A 16,694-nucleotide genomic window follows, 5' to 3' on the forward strand; every position below is an offset into this window, starting at 1 on the left:
CCGCCCCCGCCGCCGCGGCCCGGATCCCAAGATGGCGGCGCCCAGCAGGAAGCGGGACGGCGGCGGTGCGGGCTGGTGGGCCGCGCTGCTCCTGGCGGCCGCGACGCTGAGGCCGGCGGAGGCGGTGTCCGAGCCCACGACGGTGGCGTTTGACGTGAGGCCCGGGGGCGTCGTGCACTCGTTCTCCCACAGCGTGGGCCCGGGGGTATGTGCCGCCCATCTACCCCGGGGGGGTTGGGCGGTGGCGCCCGCGGGCGGCGGGCCGTGGGGAGGGGCGCGGGCCGTCTGGAGGGGGCCTGAGGCGCGGGGCGCAGGCTGTCAGGCTGCGACCTGAGGCGGAACTAGCTGCTCGGGGGTGGGTCTCCTGAGGTCTGGAGAGTTCTCACAGGCTGAGGCTACCCACATGGGCGTCTTCAAGTTAGGGGTCACCCTTCACCTGCCCAGAATGTCCCGCCGGCCCCATCCCCAAGACCCTTTGGGGTCGGGGGCAGGCTAATCCTTGTCCTCGGCGAGCAGGGCGGCCCAGGGGTAGGGAGAGGTGACGGAAGAAGGCAGGACTTTGTCCTTGCACCAGGTCCCCTCTTTTTCCGTGGAGCGGGTGGGGCCGTGCCTTCAGGGGAGGAGCTTGCCTGGAGGCAGCAGCTCTGGGTCTGGCCCAGCTGCGTCCCCAGCCTGGTGGAGCAAGTCCCTTCTTCGCTCACCTTGTTTCCCTGCCTGTAACAGTGGTATCAATAGTTGGATATTACCAAGTGCCCTATTTGTTAGATCCATTTTACAGATGAGGAAACAGAGGCCCGGAGCGGTTTTCACCTACCCAGAACCCACAGCAGAGCAGAGCTGAGACCCCGTGGGTCCCTGCTCCCAAAGCCTGTGCTCCTAGAGGGGTGGGTGCTAGGGGATGACCTCCCCTTCCTGTTCTCCATCCCCCAGGAGTCCCAGGGAGTGTTTCCCCTGACCCAGGGGCTCACAGGTAGGGAGGCAGGCAGGGATCTGCAGTCCCTAGAAGGCCGTGCAGGGCTGGCCTCCAGCAACAGCGGCTAGAAGGATCTTGCAATTCCCCCCCCCCATCACCCCCTCAGCGATGCTCAAAGGGGGAACATCTTGTCTTGCTTCTGGATCTCAGAAGAAAGTCCTGAAACATTATCCCTTGCCAAGCCCTTTTTCCCCTCTCTTTTCCATTCTCTAGGACAGATACTCCTGTGTGTTCACCTACGCCTCTCAAGGAGGGACCAATGAGGTGAGTTGTTCAAAGCTCCATGTTGTTTAGTTCAGACACATCCATTTTTATATGGTGATGCTCTCCAGGGGAGCATACGTGAGCTCACACTCACTGAACTAGTCTTGCGTCAGTAAGATAGAGGGGACTTAATTTCAATCATGGTGTAGCAGTTTGGTGTTATTTACGAATTCTAAAAATTGATATTGGATTATGTTTGTGAACTGGTCTGTTCATCTGGGCATATTTGATTGTATTAAATTCAGAGGTTTCACTTTTACTTGATTAAATAATGATTAAGGCTTTGATTGGGCCACATCAGTAGGACATTGGGTCCCTGCCGCCTTAGTGGGCAGGCACTTACAGAGAAAACTACATGGCAGAGGAGTTACCTGGAATTTGGATGCTGGAAGTAAACGCACAGAGAAGCAGATACAGGAGGAAAGACAGAAGGCTCCAATAGACACAGCAGAGGCCCCGGGAAGAGAGACAAGCCGTTCAGGCCTTGTGAGAGAGAGAGCAGAGCAGCTGAGCTCAGAGAGAAATGAGCCTTGGGAGAGAGACAGACTTATCCCAGCCGTGGGCTGACATTGGCAGAAGCTGGGACCACGGAGCCTTCAGAGGAAGAGGAAGGCTGAACCCGGGCAGACGTTGTGCCCCATCTTGCTCCAAAACGAAGCAGCAGCCTTTGGTGAGGGAAGTTACTTACGCTTTATGGCCTGGTGTCTGTAAGCTTCTATACTAAATAAATACCCTTTATAAAACCCAAGAGATTTCTGGTACTTTGCATCAGCACCCCTTTGGCTGGCTAATAGACATGGTGATAGGTTCCTCTCATTATTCCGCACAGCAAGCAAATGTCTGGACAGAAGAAGGGTGGTAAAATATGAATCTGCTGTTGCCACAAGCCTCTGCTAGAGGGTGTTGGATTCGTTTTCTATGCAGCATAGCAAATAACCACAAACATAGCGGCTTCAAACAACAACCGTTTATAATCTTACAGTTCTGTAGGTCAGAAGTTCTTCATAAAGCCAAAACCAAGGTGTCAGCCGAGCTGGGCTCTTCTCTAGAGGTTCTGCCACTCTCATTCAGGTGGTTGGCAGAATTCACTTCCTGGTGGTTGTAGGACTGGCTCTTTTCTCCAACTGGTAGCTGAGGAGGAAGTAAGAGAGGTTTGAAGTGCAGGAAGGAGGCAATGCGCTGCTGCTGGCTTGGAGGGGCCGCATGGCAAGGAGTGCAGTCAGCCTCTCTGAGCAGAGGGTGGCCCCTGGCTAACAACAAGGAAACAAGGACCTCAGTCCCACAACTGCAAGGAACCAGCTCCTGTCCCAGCCTTATACATAAGCTTGGAAGAGGACCCCAAGCTCCAGATGACAACCCAGCATAGCCAACCCCCTGAGTTTAGCCACGGGAGCGTCTGAGCAGAGAATGCAGTCTGGCCGTGCCCAGAGTTGTGACCCTCAGGAGAGTGAACAAATAAAGGCACCTCGTTCTGAGCCGCTGAATTTGTGGGAGCTTGTTACTCAGTGTAGTGGGTTGAATGGGTGGTTCCCCAAAAGACATGCTGGAACCTGCAAATGTGACTTGGACAAGAGGCCTTTGCACATACAATCAAAGTAAGGGTCTTGAGAGGAAGAGACTGCCCGGGATTATCCAGGCAGGCCCTAAATCCAATGACAAGCGTCCTTGTAAGAGACACAAGGGGGAGATTTGATAGACAAGGAAAAGGTGCCGAGAAGAGAAGGCCTTGTGACGATGGAGACACAGACTGCTGCAGGGCAGCCACCGGCCAGGGAATCCCCAGAACCTCCGGCAGTCGGAAGAGGCAAGGAAGGCTTCTCTAGAAGCTTCAGAGGGCGTGCTGCCCTGCTGACCGCCTTGACCTTGGACTTGTGACCTTCTGTGAGAGGATAACTTTTCTGTTGTAAGCCGCCGAGTGTGCAGTGATTTGTTAAGGAAACCACTACATGTAGCAACAGAAGACTAAAATCACCGTTACACGTAATTCTTCCGTGAGTGACCGCCATCATTAAAGTCTAGCAAGGTACAGCTCTCGGCTTTGTCTGAAGGGAGAGCGGCAGGCGGACGAGAGGAGGCCCAAAGCGGGGACTTTGTCCCTGAGGTCATTAGAAGGAATGAAAGGATAAGGCCGCAGAAACCGGCGTTACCGATAGCCCTTCTGAAAGCATCTTTTGCTTCCCGAATCCTGCTCTTCTCCCCCACTGTGAGAAACACTTCACTGTCATTCCAGAGCAGTCCGCGACACCGTGCCCCCTCACAGCCTCCATTAGGAGGCCGCCTGGGGGACCCCGACAACATAAGCCCCTCTCACGCCTGCCACTCCTTGTGGGCACACTCAGGATGGTGCCAGCTCCCAGCAGGTTGGTTGAGGGGCCACCTCCTTCCCTCCCGCTCAGGAAACGGGCAAGAATGGGGTCTCCTGACTGTAGCAGGAGGACCAGATAGTCCTCTCTGCTGGGGGCCACCCTGTGCATTGTGGGGTGTTGAGCAGCACCCCTGGCCTCCTTCCACTAGGTGCCGGTAGCACCCCACAAGTCATGGCAACCAAAAATATCATCAGGTGTCACCAAGTACCCCTGGGTGGGTGGGAGCAGAATTGTCCCCTGATGAGTGCCACAGGGCAAGAGTGACACGAGCCCGCCTTTATTATTTCAAATATACCCTATTTGTAAACATGAAGGATTCCCAGCTTTAGTATTTTAACAAAATGTAGCAAATACACCTTCCCAGCGGCTCGGGAGCCTCGCAGTGCAGGTCTCGTGATTCTCCGCCCTGCCCTTGGACACTTGCTGGCCACAGGGCTCGTCCCCACCGTTCCCCCTCATGGTTGGATGGTGTCAGTGGTAGAACGTTCCTCCTGATAATGAGTCCTAGCTCGCTGGCCCTGCCCTCGAGTGAGTCTGGTTGCTCCCTCCTCCCCGTGGCTGTGCCTCGGGCGCCCGTTTCGTTGTGGAGAGGATCGATTCATGGCACAGCACGATCACGCTCGCCCCGCTGAGCCACACACACGTCTCGTCTCATCCTCGCCGCACCTCCACGCCTCTACTGTTGCTATCCCCGCTTTAGACGCACGGACGCGGGGGTCAGGCCGTGCCCCAGCTCCCACTGCCCTGTAGCCCTGCTCTGGGCCCGGAAACGCCCGGCCTCTTGAGAGAAGCAAATGCGGCTCCCGGGTGAGACTCTTCAAGACAGACCGTCCCGCAGAGAGCCAAGGACACGCACGCTCAGCTGCAGCCACCGGGGCTGGTGCCTCCTCGTAGAGCGGCCGTTGGGTCACGAGCTGTAAAACCAGCCACACAGGCTTCCAGCCGCTTGTTTGTGATGCAGGGATTCACCCCAGAGGCAATCGTCCTAAAAGAAAAGCAAACCCATTCACCACAGACTTGTTCCAAAGCAGCTCTGATCGACGACTTTGACAGAGACGACACAAGTGACCAACTGCCAGTGACCAGCAGCGCCACACGAGGCACCCTCAGCCGCGCTTCAGCTTGGCTGGTGACTGGGATCCATGGGACTAAATCTGTGGCCATAGAAATAAAATACATTTTGCAGTAGTCTGCTTGCCTGTTGGCCACATCACATGGCTGGACAGATTCTCAGCAGATTTGGGGCTGGGGGGCACTGTCGGCAGTTTTCACCCGCAGGATTTGCTTCGTGTGTTAGATTTGAATCACATCCCCCCAACGGCACGTTCAGCTCCTAAGCCCCAGGCCTGCGTGTGAACCATTCCTAGGTACGGTCTTTGAAGATGTTATCAGCTACAGTGAGGCCCAACTGCAGCAGGGCGGGCCTTCCTCCTGCGGGACTGGAGGCCTTATCCGCAGAGGAAACTGGACACAGGTGGGGACGGGGTAGATGGCCACGTGACCAAGCCAGGGACTGCTTCCTGGCTTGCCGGCAGGCCACCACTAGAACGCCCCGGACTGGAGATGGCACGATCCCGCCAGCACCTTGCTTTTGGACTGCTGGGCCACCTTTGTGCCACCATCCTTAGCTCCGTCTGAGATAGGGGGCATCTCAGATACCCACAGCTGAGTGCCCTTTTCCACATGGGAAGTTCCAGGTTCAGTTGCTGGTGCCTCCTAAAGAAGAAAAAGCAGACAGACAACGAGCAGACAATGAGCAAAAGCAACGAGCAAACAGATGAGGGAGCCATCCAGGGATTTAGGGGTGGCACCCTAAAAATATTTGCAAATCATGTACTGATAAGGGACTACTCCAAAATTTGTAAGGAGAACTTAAACTCATTAACGAAAAAACAACCCAGTTAAAAAAACAGGCAAAGGATCTGAATATAGACATTTCTCCAAGTAAGATGTACAGATGGACAATAAGCATGTGAAAAGATGCTCACTATCATTAGCCATTAGGGGAATGCAAATCAAAACGCGAGATGTCACTTCACATCCACTAGGATGGCTAGAGTAAAAGTAACAGTAAGTACTGACAAGGATATAGAGAAATTAGAACTCTAATGTACTCTTTTTTTTTTTTTTAAATATTTATTTATTTCTCTCCCCTCCCTCTCCCCACCCTGGTTATCTGCTCTCTGTGTCTATTTGTTGCATCTTATTTCTTTGTCCACTTCTGTTGTTGTCAGCGGCACGGGAATCTGTGTCTCTTTTTGTTGCATCATCTTGCTGCGTCAGCTCTCCATGTGTGTGGCGCCCTTCTTAGGCAGGCTGCACTTTCTTTCGTGCTGGGTGGCTCTCCTTATGGTGCACACTCCTTACACGGGGGACACCCCTGCATGGCAGGGCACTCCTTGCGCGCATCAGCACTGTGCATGGGCCAGCTCCACACGGGTCAAGGAGGCCCGGGATTTGAACCACGGACCTCCTATGTGGTAGACGGACACTCTAACCACTGGGCCAAGTCCGTTTCCCTCTTGTGTACTCTTAATGGAAATATATAATTGGGAAGGAGATGTGACTCAAGTGATTGGGCTCCCACCTACCACATGGGAGGTCCTGCATTTGGTTCCCAGTGCCTCCTAAAGAGAAGATGAGAGTATGCAGCAAATGGACACAGCAACCTCAAACAGTGGGGGCTGGGAGGGTGGGGAGTTAAATAAAATAAATCTTTAAGAAAAAAATGGTGCAGCTGCTGTGGAAAATAGTTTGGCATGTCCTCAAAGGCTAAACATAGACTTACAATATGGCCCAGCCATCCCACCCTGGGTATCTACTCCAGAGAAGTGAAAACTCAAGTCCACACAAGAACTTGCACAGGAATGTTCATAGCGCCATTTCTCATAATAGCCAAAACTTGACAAAACTTGTCCATCAGCAGATGAATGCATAGACAAAATGTGGCCCAACCGTGGACTGGGATACTCCTCAGCAACAAAAAGGAGCGAAGCACTGGTCCATGCTGCTACATGGACAAACCATGAAGACGTCATGTTGAATAAAGCCAGAGTCAAAAGACCACCTCTTGTAATATTCCATTTATGTGAAATGTCCTGGCAAATCCGTAGAGACACAAAGGGGCTTAATGATTGCCAGGGACGGGGGAAGGAAACGAGTGAACTAGTGATTCATGCAGCAACACGGATGAATCTCAGACTCATCATGCCGAGTGAAAGCAGACTCAAAATACAACACGCTGTACGATTCCACCGGAACAGCGTTTTTGCAAAGACATCACTGCGGGCATTGACACTGTGTCACCAGGAGCTTGCAGGAAGTGGGTGGACTCCAGAGGGTCCTGGGACATATTTTTAACCAGTCATCCTCATTGTGATGGAAGATACACGGCTGAGCATTTGCAAACTCACCCATCTGCACACTGAAGTGGACACGTTTCACTGTGTGTTAATTATACCCCAGTAAAACAACAGTGGCTGCCACGTAAGTGTATGTGTCATCTACTCCAGCAGGCACTGCTAATCATCATGCCCGTAGGGCATTGTCAGTGCCCCTTGTTGTGTGATGTCAGGGAGGCTGCCCAAGGCAGGCTCGCAGAGCATCTGGTGCCAAGTCTCATGCCTTTGCCACGGCACCCCACTTCCCGCCCCGCCCTGCAGCAGACCGTGACCCTCAGCCACTGTGGAGAGGACGGTCACCATCCAACACGCAAAGACCCTCCCCCGGAGGCTAAGCCTCAGGCCAGTGACACCTGGGTTTAAATTCACTTGCATTCGTTATGTTTTATTTAAATACTGGTCTCATTCTCAGGAGCTTTTTAAGAACTGTGGAAAACTTTCCCAGATATATTTCACAGATTGAAACTCTTTCCAGGGGCTCAGCGGCCTCAGGTTTTAAATAGGAGGAAAAACAAGAAGAAAAGGCTGAGGCGGCGCCGGCAGCCGTCCATTGTCACGCACGTATAATTGGTTCCCAGCAAAGCCCATCCAAGTGGCCATTTGCTCCCATTACAATTAACTACAAATGGCCATGTTTTTCCGCTAAAGAAAAAGCTCCGGCATTAAACCAGGGAGACCGTAATCCAAGTCCATTGTTCCTCTGGGGAGATCACCACACCAATCATTTTACAAGCGGAACATAAAAATGCCCCAGGCAGCCAGGAACGCAGTGGTAGGTTTGCTAATACTATTTGGCCGGGTTTTCTGCAGCCAGAAAAATCAGAATAAACTGGTGGCAGTGTGTCTTGGGAACATTTTAGATATTTACGTTATTTCAAATTTAATTTAAAAAAAACAACAATCACACTGTTAAAAACAAAAAAACAAAAAATTATATAGAAAGCTTTCCGGTGCCTTCCCTTGGTCCACTTGCCACCCAGCTTCGAGGATTATTCATCTCTTGTGCCCCCAGGACTTCCATGTTTTATATATACAAGCAAGCATGAGGATATTGTTTTCCTTTTTTTTTTTTCCATTTAAGTGAGAGCTTAAAATTCTCACTGTTCTGCAACATACTTTTTTTTAAAAGTCAACATTTTATTTTTAAATACTTTCAAACTTCCAGGCTGCGTAAGCGAAGATCCTTGTTCTTAGGAAATGTACCTGGCAGTTTAATGCTCAAGGAGCATGATATACACAACTGACGCTCAAGTGATCAGAAAAGGGATTGATAGATGGATGGGTCGATGGATGGATGGATGGATGGATGGACGGACGGACGGACGGACGGACGGACGGACAGACGGACAGAAAGACGGAAAATGTGGCGAAATATTAATATTGGTGGATCGGGGTGTCTGGGGTTTGGGGTGACGCTGTAGTTCTCTGCATGGGGTTGATTTTTGTCAGTATCCTGGGAGATCCAGAAGATTCACGGCCTATCAGAAAACTGCAGCTGGTCACAATAGCATGACAATTATCCCCAACTAGATGGCAAAGAACATTGTTCCAAGAGCATGGTGGAAGTTTCAGATAGCGGAGAGGAAGTCTAGGGCGGAGCACACATCTGGAAAAATGGGAGCAGGGTGACCGTGGCTGGCTGTTCGTGAAGGACCGCGCTTCCTCCCTCTGGACCAGCACTCCCCACAAAATAAGCCACGCCTTCGTTATTGCTTACTCAAAATTACATTTTTACACAGCCGTTTAGTACCTGACACAAGAACAACCACGTACGGAAGCATTTGTATGAAGTCATACAAATAAAATTTGTATCCACACAAATCCACACCGAGGCATAACCCAGATAGCAAAGGACAAAGGAAAAACAAAGAAAACTAATGAGCAGCCATATACAGCTTGCACGGTTGCGTCTTGCGCACCAGAAAGTCTCTGACAAAATAATCAGACCGACAGAAGACCAGTCCTCAGTGTCGTCTTGCAAGATGGGTTGCTTTAGCGTTTCCTCCTCTTGTCTCCAGGGTCCTTTAGTGTGGGTGGTAACTGTTTGGGTGATTGCCACCCCTCGAGGCGCCTTGCCGTGTGTGCTTGCTGGCCAGTGGAGTCTGCATACCCTTGTCCGTGCCCATAGCTCCAGTTTCGGTCCTGATCGCGTGCGTGACCCCTAGTGCCGCCTCGTCCACCAGCCGCAGCCCCTCTCCCTCCTCTCTCTGGCTGCGCTTGCTCCCTGAATACCTCCTTGGGCTGTGAAACTCGGATTTCACGCTTCCCAGAGCCAATCTGGTGATATCTGCTCTCTTCGTAATTTCTTTACTGGTTCTTCATCTGTGTATGTGATAAAACAAAATCCTCTTCTTTCATTTGTTTTTGTATCCATAGGAAGTTCAACGTCTTCAGTCAAATGCTCTGAAATATTCTTTCGTTTGTTCTTCAGAAGTATCTGGGCTCAAACCACCCACAAAGGCTTTGGGGGGGGGGTTCTTTCCCTTTTAAAGCCTTCGCCCTCTGGGGGTCTATCAATCTGGCATCCAGTTTGTGTTCCTTCAGTTGCAAAACCTTATCAGCACAAGCAGCATCTTTGAAAAGCCGGAATCCCAATTCTCTTGACCTTCCAGTGACTGGAGCTGCTGTAACTGCGCAGTCTAAACCTCTCCAAACCCAGACAAGTGCCCCGTCAGATCTTTCTTGCCTGAATCCCAGCTCAAGCCTCCAGTGGACCTGTCACCGTCATCCTGCTCATTCTTGCTCGCATTCATCTTGGATCCCTCTGCAGGTTCCTCTCTGTCGCTGTGCTCGTTCGTGTCCTCTGTGCGGCTGAGTCGTCGGCAGGGGGGTGCTGGCGCGCAGACCAGGTTGAGGCAGCAGCGGCAGTGGAGCCCTGTATCCCCGATATTTTCCTTGCCGTTACAACAGGGCTTCAACACCCTGAATCTATACCAGCCTCGTTGCTTTGATGCCTGCTTACGTTCAGTTGTGTTTTCGTTTCCCTCTTCCAAAGCGAATACCATGCAGTGGGCTGGCCTCAGCAATGGGAGTTTATTGGCTCGCAGCTTTGAGGCTAGGAGAAGTCCCAAGTCAAGGCCTCCCCAGGCGACGCTTTCTCCCGGAAGATGGCGGCGTTCCGGGCTGGCTGCCGGCGCTCCGTGGCCGCGGGCCTTGCTGTCACACGGCAGCGCACGTGGCAGCCTCTCCTGGCTTCCCTCCTGGGTTCCGGGGGCTCCCTCCGCTTGCTCTCCGTGCGGCCTGCCCTGTAAGGCAGGGGCTCACCGGGGGTCCACCACCCCCACGTGGAAAGATCTCAGGAGGTCCGGGAGCTCGAATTGAAAATTCAGAAGAGCATTATTCTCGTGGGATGTTGGCGAATGATACATGTATTAAAGGATACACAGTACAGTGTGGACCTAGCATGATTTTTATTTTGATGCAGTTTGTATTAGTCAGCCAAAGGGGTACCGATGCAAAATACCAAAAGCCTGTTGGCTATTATAAAGGATATTTATTTGGGGTAGGAGCTTACTGATACCAGGCCATAAGCATAAGGTACTTCCTTCACCAAAGTCTATTTCCACGTGTTGGAGCAAGACGGCTGCCGACGGCTGCCAGGGCTCAGGCTTCCTGGGTTCCTCCTTTCCTGGGTCTTGCTTCTTCCTGGGCTCAGGGTTCCTCTCTTCCCAGGCTGGCTTCTCTTTCCTCTGCGAGCTTACTTCCTGGGGCTCCAGCTTAAGGCTCCAGCACCCAACTCCAACATCAAAACTCCAACATCAAAAACCCTCAGTTCCTGTGCCTTGCCTTGCCTTTCATCTGCAAGTCCCCACCCACCAAGGGGCGGGGACTCAGTGCCGAAATGACGTGGCCCAATCAAAGCCCCAATCATAACTTAAGCCCAGGTACAGACCAGATTACAAACATAATTCAGTATCTATTTTTGGAATTCGTAAGCATTTCAAAGTGCTGCAGTGGTTCTGAGTGCAGTGGATAACTGCCTGCACGAAGGTTGGTAAAGATGGTGGAGATGGTTTTATGATGCTGTGGGAAAACTCGAATTTCTAAATGTTTGCTTAAAATGACTGTTTGAACAGATGTCGAACCGTGTTAGGTTATCAGGTATTGTAATTATGGGAAAGTTGTAAAACGTAATTTTGAATAATCCTAAAATTGAATTTAAAGACAAGCCGATGTCGAGTGTGATAAAACTCTGTCCCGCTACATTCCGAGAAAGGTCCGTGGTTTTCACCTGACTGGCACAGGGGTCCACGGAACAATAAAGATGAAGAAAACCTGCTGTAAGCCTTCCAGTAATGGGATTAAGAGCCCTCCTGAACCAGCTGGGCCACCTCCTAGCTGAAGTTACCTCATTGAAAGGTCCTGTTTACCGTGGGTTCACGTGACCCCACAGGCGTGGATTATGTTGAGAGCATATTTTTCTAGGTGCACAGTCCCAGGCCATCCCAGGTGGTAGTCACAGCCCCCTCTGTCCCTGCACCTGTATGTAATTCTTACCACGAGTGACATGCTGATTTATCATCACATCTCATGCATTTGACTTTTAGTTCTGGTAGGAAGTAAAAGACGAAGTTACAAGCCAGAACTACATAGTGCTGGCGTTGGTATCCATCCCGTGGCATTACCCTCACCAAGGATCTGTACTTCTTCATGTGGCTTCGATCTGTTATGTTTGTCCTTCCCCTTCAGCCCACAGAACTCTCTTTCACATCTCTCATAGGGCTGGCCTGGTGGTGATGAACTCCCTCACCTTTTCTTTTAAAGATTTACTTTTATTTATTTATTCCTCCCCACCCCCTTGTTGTTTTGCACTTGCTGTGTCTGTCCGTCTTCCTTGTTTCTTTAGGAGGCACTGGGAACCGAACCTGGGACCCCCACCATGGGAAGGAGCACCTACTCACTCAAGCCACCTCCGTTCCCTGCTTTGTTGTCTCTCTCGTTATGTTTCTCTTCCTGTGTCTCCTTGTTGTGTCATCTTGCTGTGTCAGCTCGCCGTGCCTGCCCGTCACACCATCGTGCTGTCTTCTTTAGGAGGCACTGGGAACCGAACCACAGGCCTCCCCTGTGGTAGCTGGGAGCCCAGTCGCTTGAGCCACATCCGCTTCCTTCTCAGCTTTTGTTTATCTGGACATATCTTAATTGCTCTCTCATTTTTGAACAAGAGTTTTGCTGTATCTAGAATTCCTGGGTGGCAATTTTTTGCTTTAAGTTTTTTGTGTTTTGTTTGTTTGTTTTTGTTAGCAGGTACTGGGGATTGAACCCAGGACCTCGTACATGGGAAGCAGGTGCTCAGCCACTGAGCTACATCCACTCCCCTGCCTTAAGCTCTTTAAATGCATCCTCCCACTGTCATCTTGCCTGCAGTTTCCAGTGAAAAACACTTCATCTAAGTGAGGCTCCCATGTAGGTGACGCTTTGCTTCTCTCGTGTGGCTTTCAGAATTCTCTTTATCCATGGCATCTGACAGTTTGACTGTACTATGGATCTATTTGGGTTCATCCTGTTTGAAGTTGGTTGAGCTTCTCAGCAGTGTAGATTTATGTCTTTTGTTAAATCTGGGAAGTTTTCAGCCATCATGTCTCCGAATATTCCTCTGCCCCTTTCAATGCTCTTTCTCCTTCTGAGGCTCCCACGATGCATATATTGGTAAACTGGGTGGCGACTCTCAGGTCACTGAGGCTCTGCTCACTCTTCTTTCTGCAACTCACCTAATGACTTTTTTCCTCCCCTTTCCCCCCACCTGGCTGTTTTTGTTGTCTGTGTCTACTTGCTGTGTGATATTCTGTATCTATTTCTCTTTTGTCTTCTCATCTTTCTCTTCTAGGATTCAATCGGGATTCGATCCTGGGGACCTCTGATGTGGAGAGAGGTTCCCTGTCACTTGCCCTACCTCAGTTCCTGGTTTCAGTTATGTCTCGCCTTGACTCCCCTTCGTCTCTCTCTTGTTGTGTTGTCATCTTGCTGCGTGGCTTGTCACATGGGCACTGGCTCGCTGCACAGGCACTGGCTCTCCGCGTGGGCACTGGCTCTCCGCGTGGGCACTGGCTCTCCGCGTGGGCACGCTTTTCACCAGGAGGCCCCAGGAATTGAACCTGGGCCCTCCCATATTGTAGACGGAAGCCCAATCACTTGAGCCACATCCTCTTCCTCAGACTGATTTTAATTGTCTTTTCTTCAGATCCTCTTATTTTTTCTTCTACCAGCTCTAATCTGCTGTTGATCGCCTCTAGAGAATTTTTTTGTTTCTGTTACTGTGGTTGTCTACTCTGGTTCCTTTTCATAATTTCTCCCTCTCTGATTTATTCTGTTTTTGTGGCAGTTTATGAATCCCAGAAAGAGGGTGGTTTCTAATATTTTAATTGTTTTTGCCTGGAAGGTCGCTTCCTGTTTCTTTGTGTTGAAACCTGGACGTTTTGATAATTTAGTGTGTTATCCATGGAGTTTAGCCTCTGAGGTGTGTGTTCCTTAAGCTGGTTTCCAGCTAGTGTTATCACAGAGCATCCCTTGAATGCCGGGAGCTAACAGACAAAAATAGGACAAAAGAAAGCACCTTTCCCAGCCCTCCAGGTTGACCTGTGCGAGAGCTCTCCTTAGGGCTTCTCCATACCATGAGCTTAGAGGATAGCCCCAGGCCAAAGTGGAGGCCACCCTGGTCCCGTCTGCCCGCGCCCCTTGTCTTGGGTAGAGTGTTCCGAACGTCCCCCCTTCCCTAGAAAACTGTTTCCGTTTGGTCCAGGGCACCGCACTGCATGTCGTGCGGCCAGCCCCCACCGCCCCGGGCAGCACAGCCTGACTGCTTGCCCGTCCCGTAGGAGAGCTTGGTGAGCCGCCTTCTCGGCGCAGGGCAGGTTGTGGGACAGCGAGTCTTAGTGGGGCCAGACCCACAGGCTCCCATGATGTGCACGAGGGCTACTTTGCTCCCTCCAAACGGGACTGGGGATCCGCTCTGGGATCCGCCCCGGGATCTGCTCTGGGAGCGCAGTCGGGCTCCACACTGAGCCGGCGAGTGGAGGAGGGGCTGCCAGGGCGCCAGGAGATCGTGCTGCTTTCAGGAAAGCGGCCTTTTTCTCCGTTCAGCACACGCCCTGTTACTGCGGCGCCTGAGTGGTGTTCTGGAGCTTTGAGAAAGGTGTTTCTGCCAGCTCCTGTTGATCGTTGAAAGCTTCTCCGAGGGGTCGGAGCCCCGAAGTGGCCGCCTTGGCCTTCTCTGCCCCAGTTTATTTAACCTGCTCCCCACAAACGATGGGCTCCTTTCCAGCCTTTTGCAATCCTGACAAATGCTGCCGTGAATTAACCTCGTGCAAAGGAGCAGCTACCTCAGTGGGGTCTCCCCCCAGAGGTGTGATTGCTGGGCGCAGTTTTTTATTATTATTATTATTAAACTTCTCATTTCGAGATAATTATAGGGTCACGTGCAGTTGTAGGAAATCATTTGTCTTGACTGCTCTTTTTTTTTTTAACACACTTTATAAAGTTTTATTGAAATATATTCACCCACCATAAATCCATCCAGGGTGTACAGTCCGTGGCTTTTAGTATAATCACAAGGCTGTGCATTCATCACCACAAAAAATTTTGGCGTAATTTCATTACTCCAAAAAGAAAAACTCCAGACCCCTTAGCAGTCCTTCCCCAGCCCTCCATAACCACTAGTCTAACCTCATCTCTATAAATGGATTTATATTTACATTTCATGTAAATGAAGTCATACAATATATAGTATTTTCTGTCTGGTTTTTTTTTCTTAGCATAACACAGTTTGTGGGGTTTTTTTTTTTGGCTTGATAGTAATATCTTGTAATATTAACATACATGTATTCAGTTTCAAAGAAAGAGAGTTTTATATATGCAGTATTACTCATATTCTTATTTCACGTGAGGTTTTCCTAGGCTGTATACGCTAACGTTACATTGTTTAGCTTTCCTTCTAGTCGTGTACGTGACCTTGGACTTCCTTTCAACCACTGTCCTACCCATACAAAGCACTGCTAGTTACAGACGTTATGTTGTGTTTTCACCTTTTCTATTCATTTCCAAAATTTAACACATCCTTTTTTCCATTCTCTAACCTCGTTATATTCTCTGGTGACCCGTATTCTGGTTATTAACTTCACGAGGCCACACAACATGTTTATTTTTTATGTTTTTAGAAATTTTTTCACCCCCTCCTCCACCAGCCTCACTGTTTTGCTGTCTGTGTCCATTTGCTGTGAGAGCTTCTGTGTGTTTCTTTCTCACTTTTTTTTTTGGTCTTCTCTTCTCCTCTTCTCCTCTAGGCTTCACCAGGATTCGGTCCGGGGCCTCCTGTGTGGAGAGAGGGCCCCTGTCGCTTGTGCCTCCTTAGTTCCTGGTCTCCACTGTGTCACGCCTCGACTCTCCCCTTCGTCTCCTTTTTTCTGTTGTGTGGTCACCGTGCTGCGTCGCTTGCCGAGCCTCGCTGCGCAGGTCAGCGCGCCTTCACCAGGAGGCCCTGCGGTCACGGGTCCTCCCGTGCAGTCGGCGGAAGCCCAGTTGGTGGAGCCACATCCGCTTCCCACAGTGTATTTAGCTAACAGTGTCATCATACAGTAGTTGTCCTTTTGTGTCTGGTTTGCTTTGCTTAATTTAAGATAATGTCCTCCAGGGTCATCCGTGTCATCAGATGCTTCACGACTTCATGTCTTACAGCTGCATAATATCCCATTGTGTCAGCAGACCAGTTTATCTACTCATCGGCTGTGGACACCAGGCTATTTCCATCTTTTGGCAATCGAGAATAACGCCGCTGTGAACATGGGTGTGCAGAGGTCTGTCTGTGTCACTGCCCTCACTTTTTCTGGGCATGTACCCAGTAGTGGTGCTGCAGGGTCACGTGGCAAGTCTGTGTTCAACTTTAGGAACTGCCCAGCAGTCCTCCACGGTGGCTGTACCATTCTGCCTTCCACCAACAGAGAATAAGCATTCCCCTCTCTCCACATCCTCTCCAACACTTGTAGTTCTGTCTTTTTAATAGTGCCCATTCTGATGGGTGTGAAATGATACCTCATTGTAGCTTTGATTTGCATTTCCCTAATCGTTAGTCATATTCAGCATTTTTTCAGGTGTTTTTTTCGCCACTTGCATTTCTTTTTTTTTTGACAAATGTCTGTTGAAGTCTTTTGACCATTTTTTAATCGGGTCATTTGTCTTTTTATTGTTGAGTTGTAGCTTCTCTTTATATATCACGGAAACTAAACCCTTATCTGACACGTGATTTCCAATTCTTTTCTCCCATTGAGTCGGCTGCCTTCTCACTCTTTGGACAAAGTCCTGGGAGGCGCAGAAGTGTTTACAGTTTTGAGGAGGCCCCATTTCTCTGTTTCTCCCTTTGGTGCTCATGTTTTGGGCATAAGGTCCAAGAAACCACCACCTGCCACAAGGTCTTGAAGCTGTCCCCCTACGTTTTCTTCTAGAAGTTTTATGGTCCTGGCTCGCCTGCCCTTTATCCTGCTCCCCCAACACTAACGTCTTGCAAAACTGCAGTTGGCATCACAGCCCGGAGACCGACGGTGCCACGGTCGGGAGGCCTCCCAGGCCAGCCCACAGGTCCCTCGCGTGGCCCTCCAGCCTGTCCCCTGCCCCGGCCTCAGGCCAGGCTCTCTCACCCCCCAGCCCTGGGGAGGCCGCCCCTCCACCTGGCCCTGCGGGGCTGCCGGTCGTGACCCTCCTGCT

At 50.7% G+C, this 16,694-nt stretch overlaps 1 protein-coding gene across 2 annotated transcripts in view; it reads left to right on the forward strand.

Moving 5' to 3' along the window:
* MYDGF (myeloid derived growth factor) overlaps nucleotides 1-16,694 on the forward strand; it is a 23,434-nt gene continuing 6,740 nt past the window's right edge. For both annotated transcript variants that reach the window (XM_058282049.2, XM_058282050.1), the window contains exons 1-2: nucleotides 1-205; nucleotides 1,187-1,237. In XM_058282049.2, the coding sequence (XP_058138032.1) occupies nucleotides 32-205; nucleotides 1,187-1,237 (225 nt within the window). In that variant the 5' untranslated portion in view covers nucleotides 1-31. The remainder of the gene's footprint in view (nucleotides 206-1,186; nucleotides 1,238-16,694) is intronic.

This window comes from Dasypus novemcinctus, chromosome 19 (assembly GCF_030445035.2).
Source record: "Dasypus novemcinctus isolate mDasNov1 chromosome 19, mDasNov1.1.hap2, whole genome shotgun sequence".
Classification (NCBI taxonomy): domain Eukaryota; kingdom Metazoa; phylum Chordata; class Mammalia; order Cingulata; family Dasypodidae; genus Dasypus; species Dasypus novemcinctus.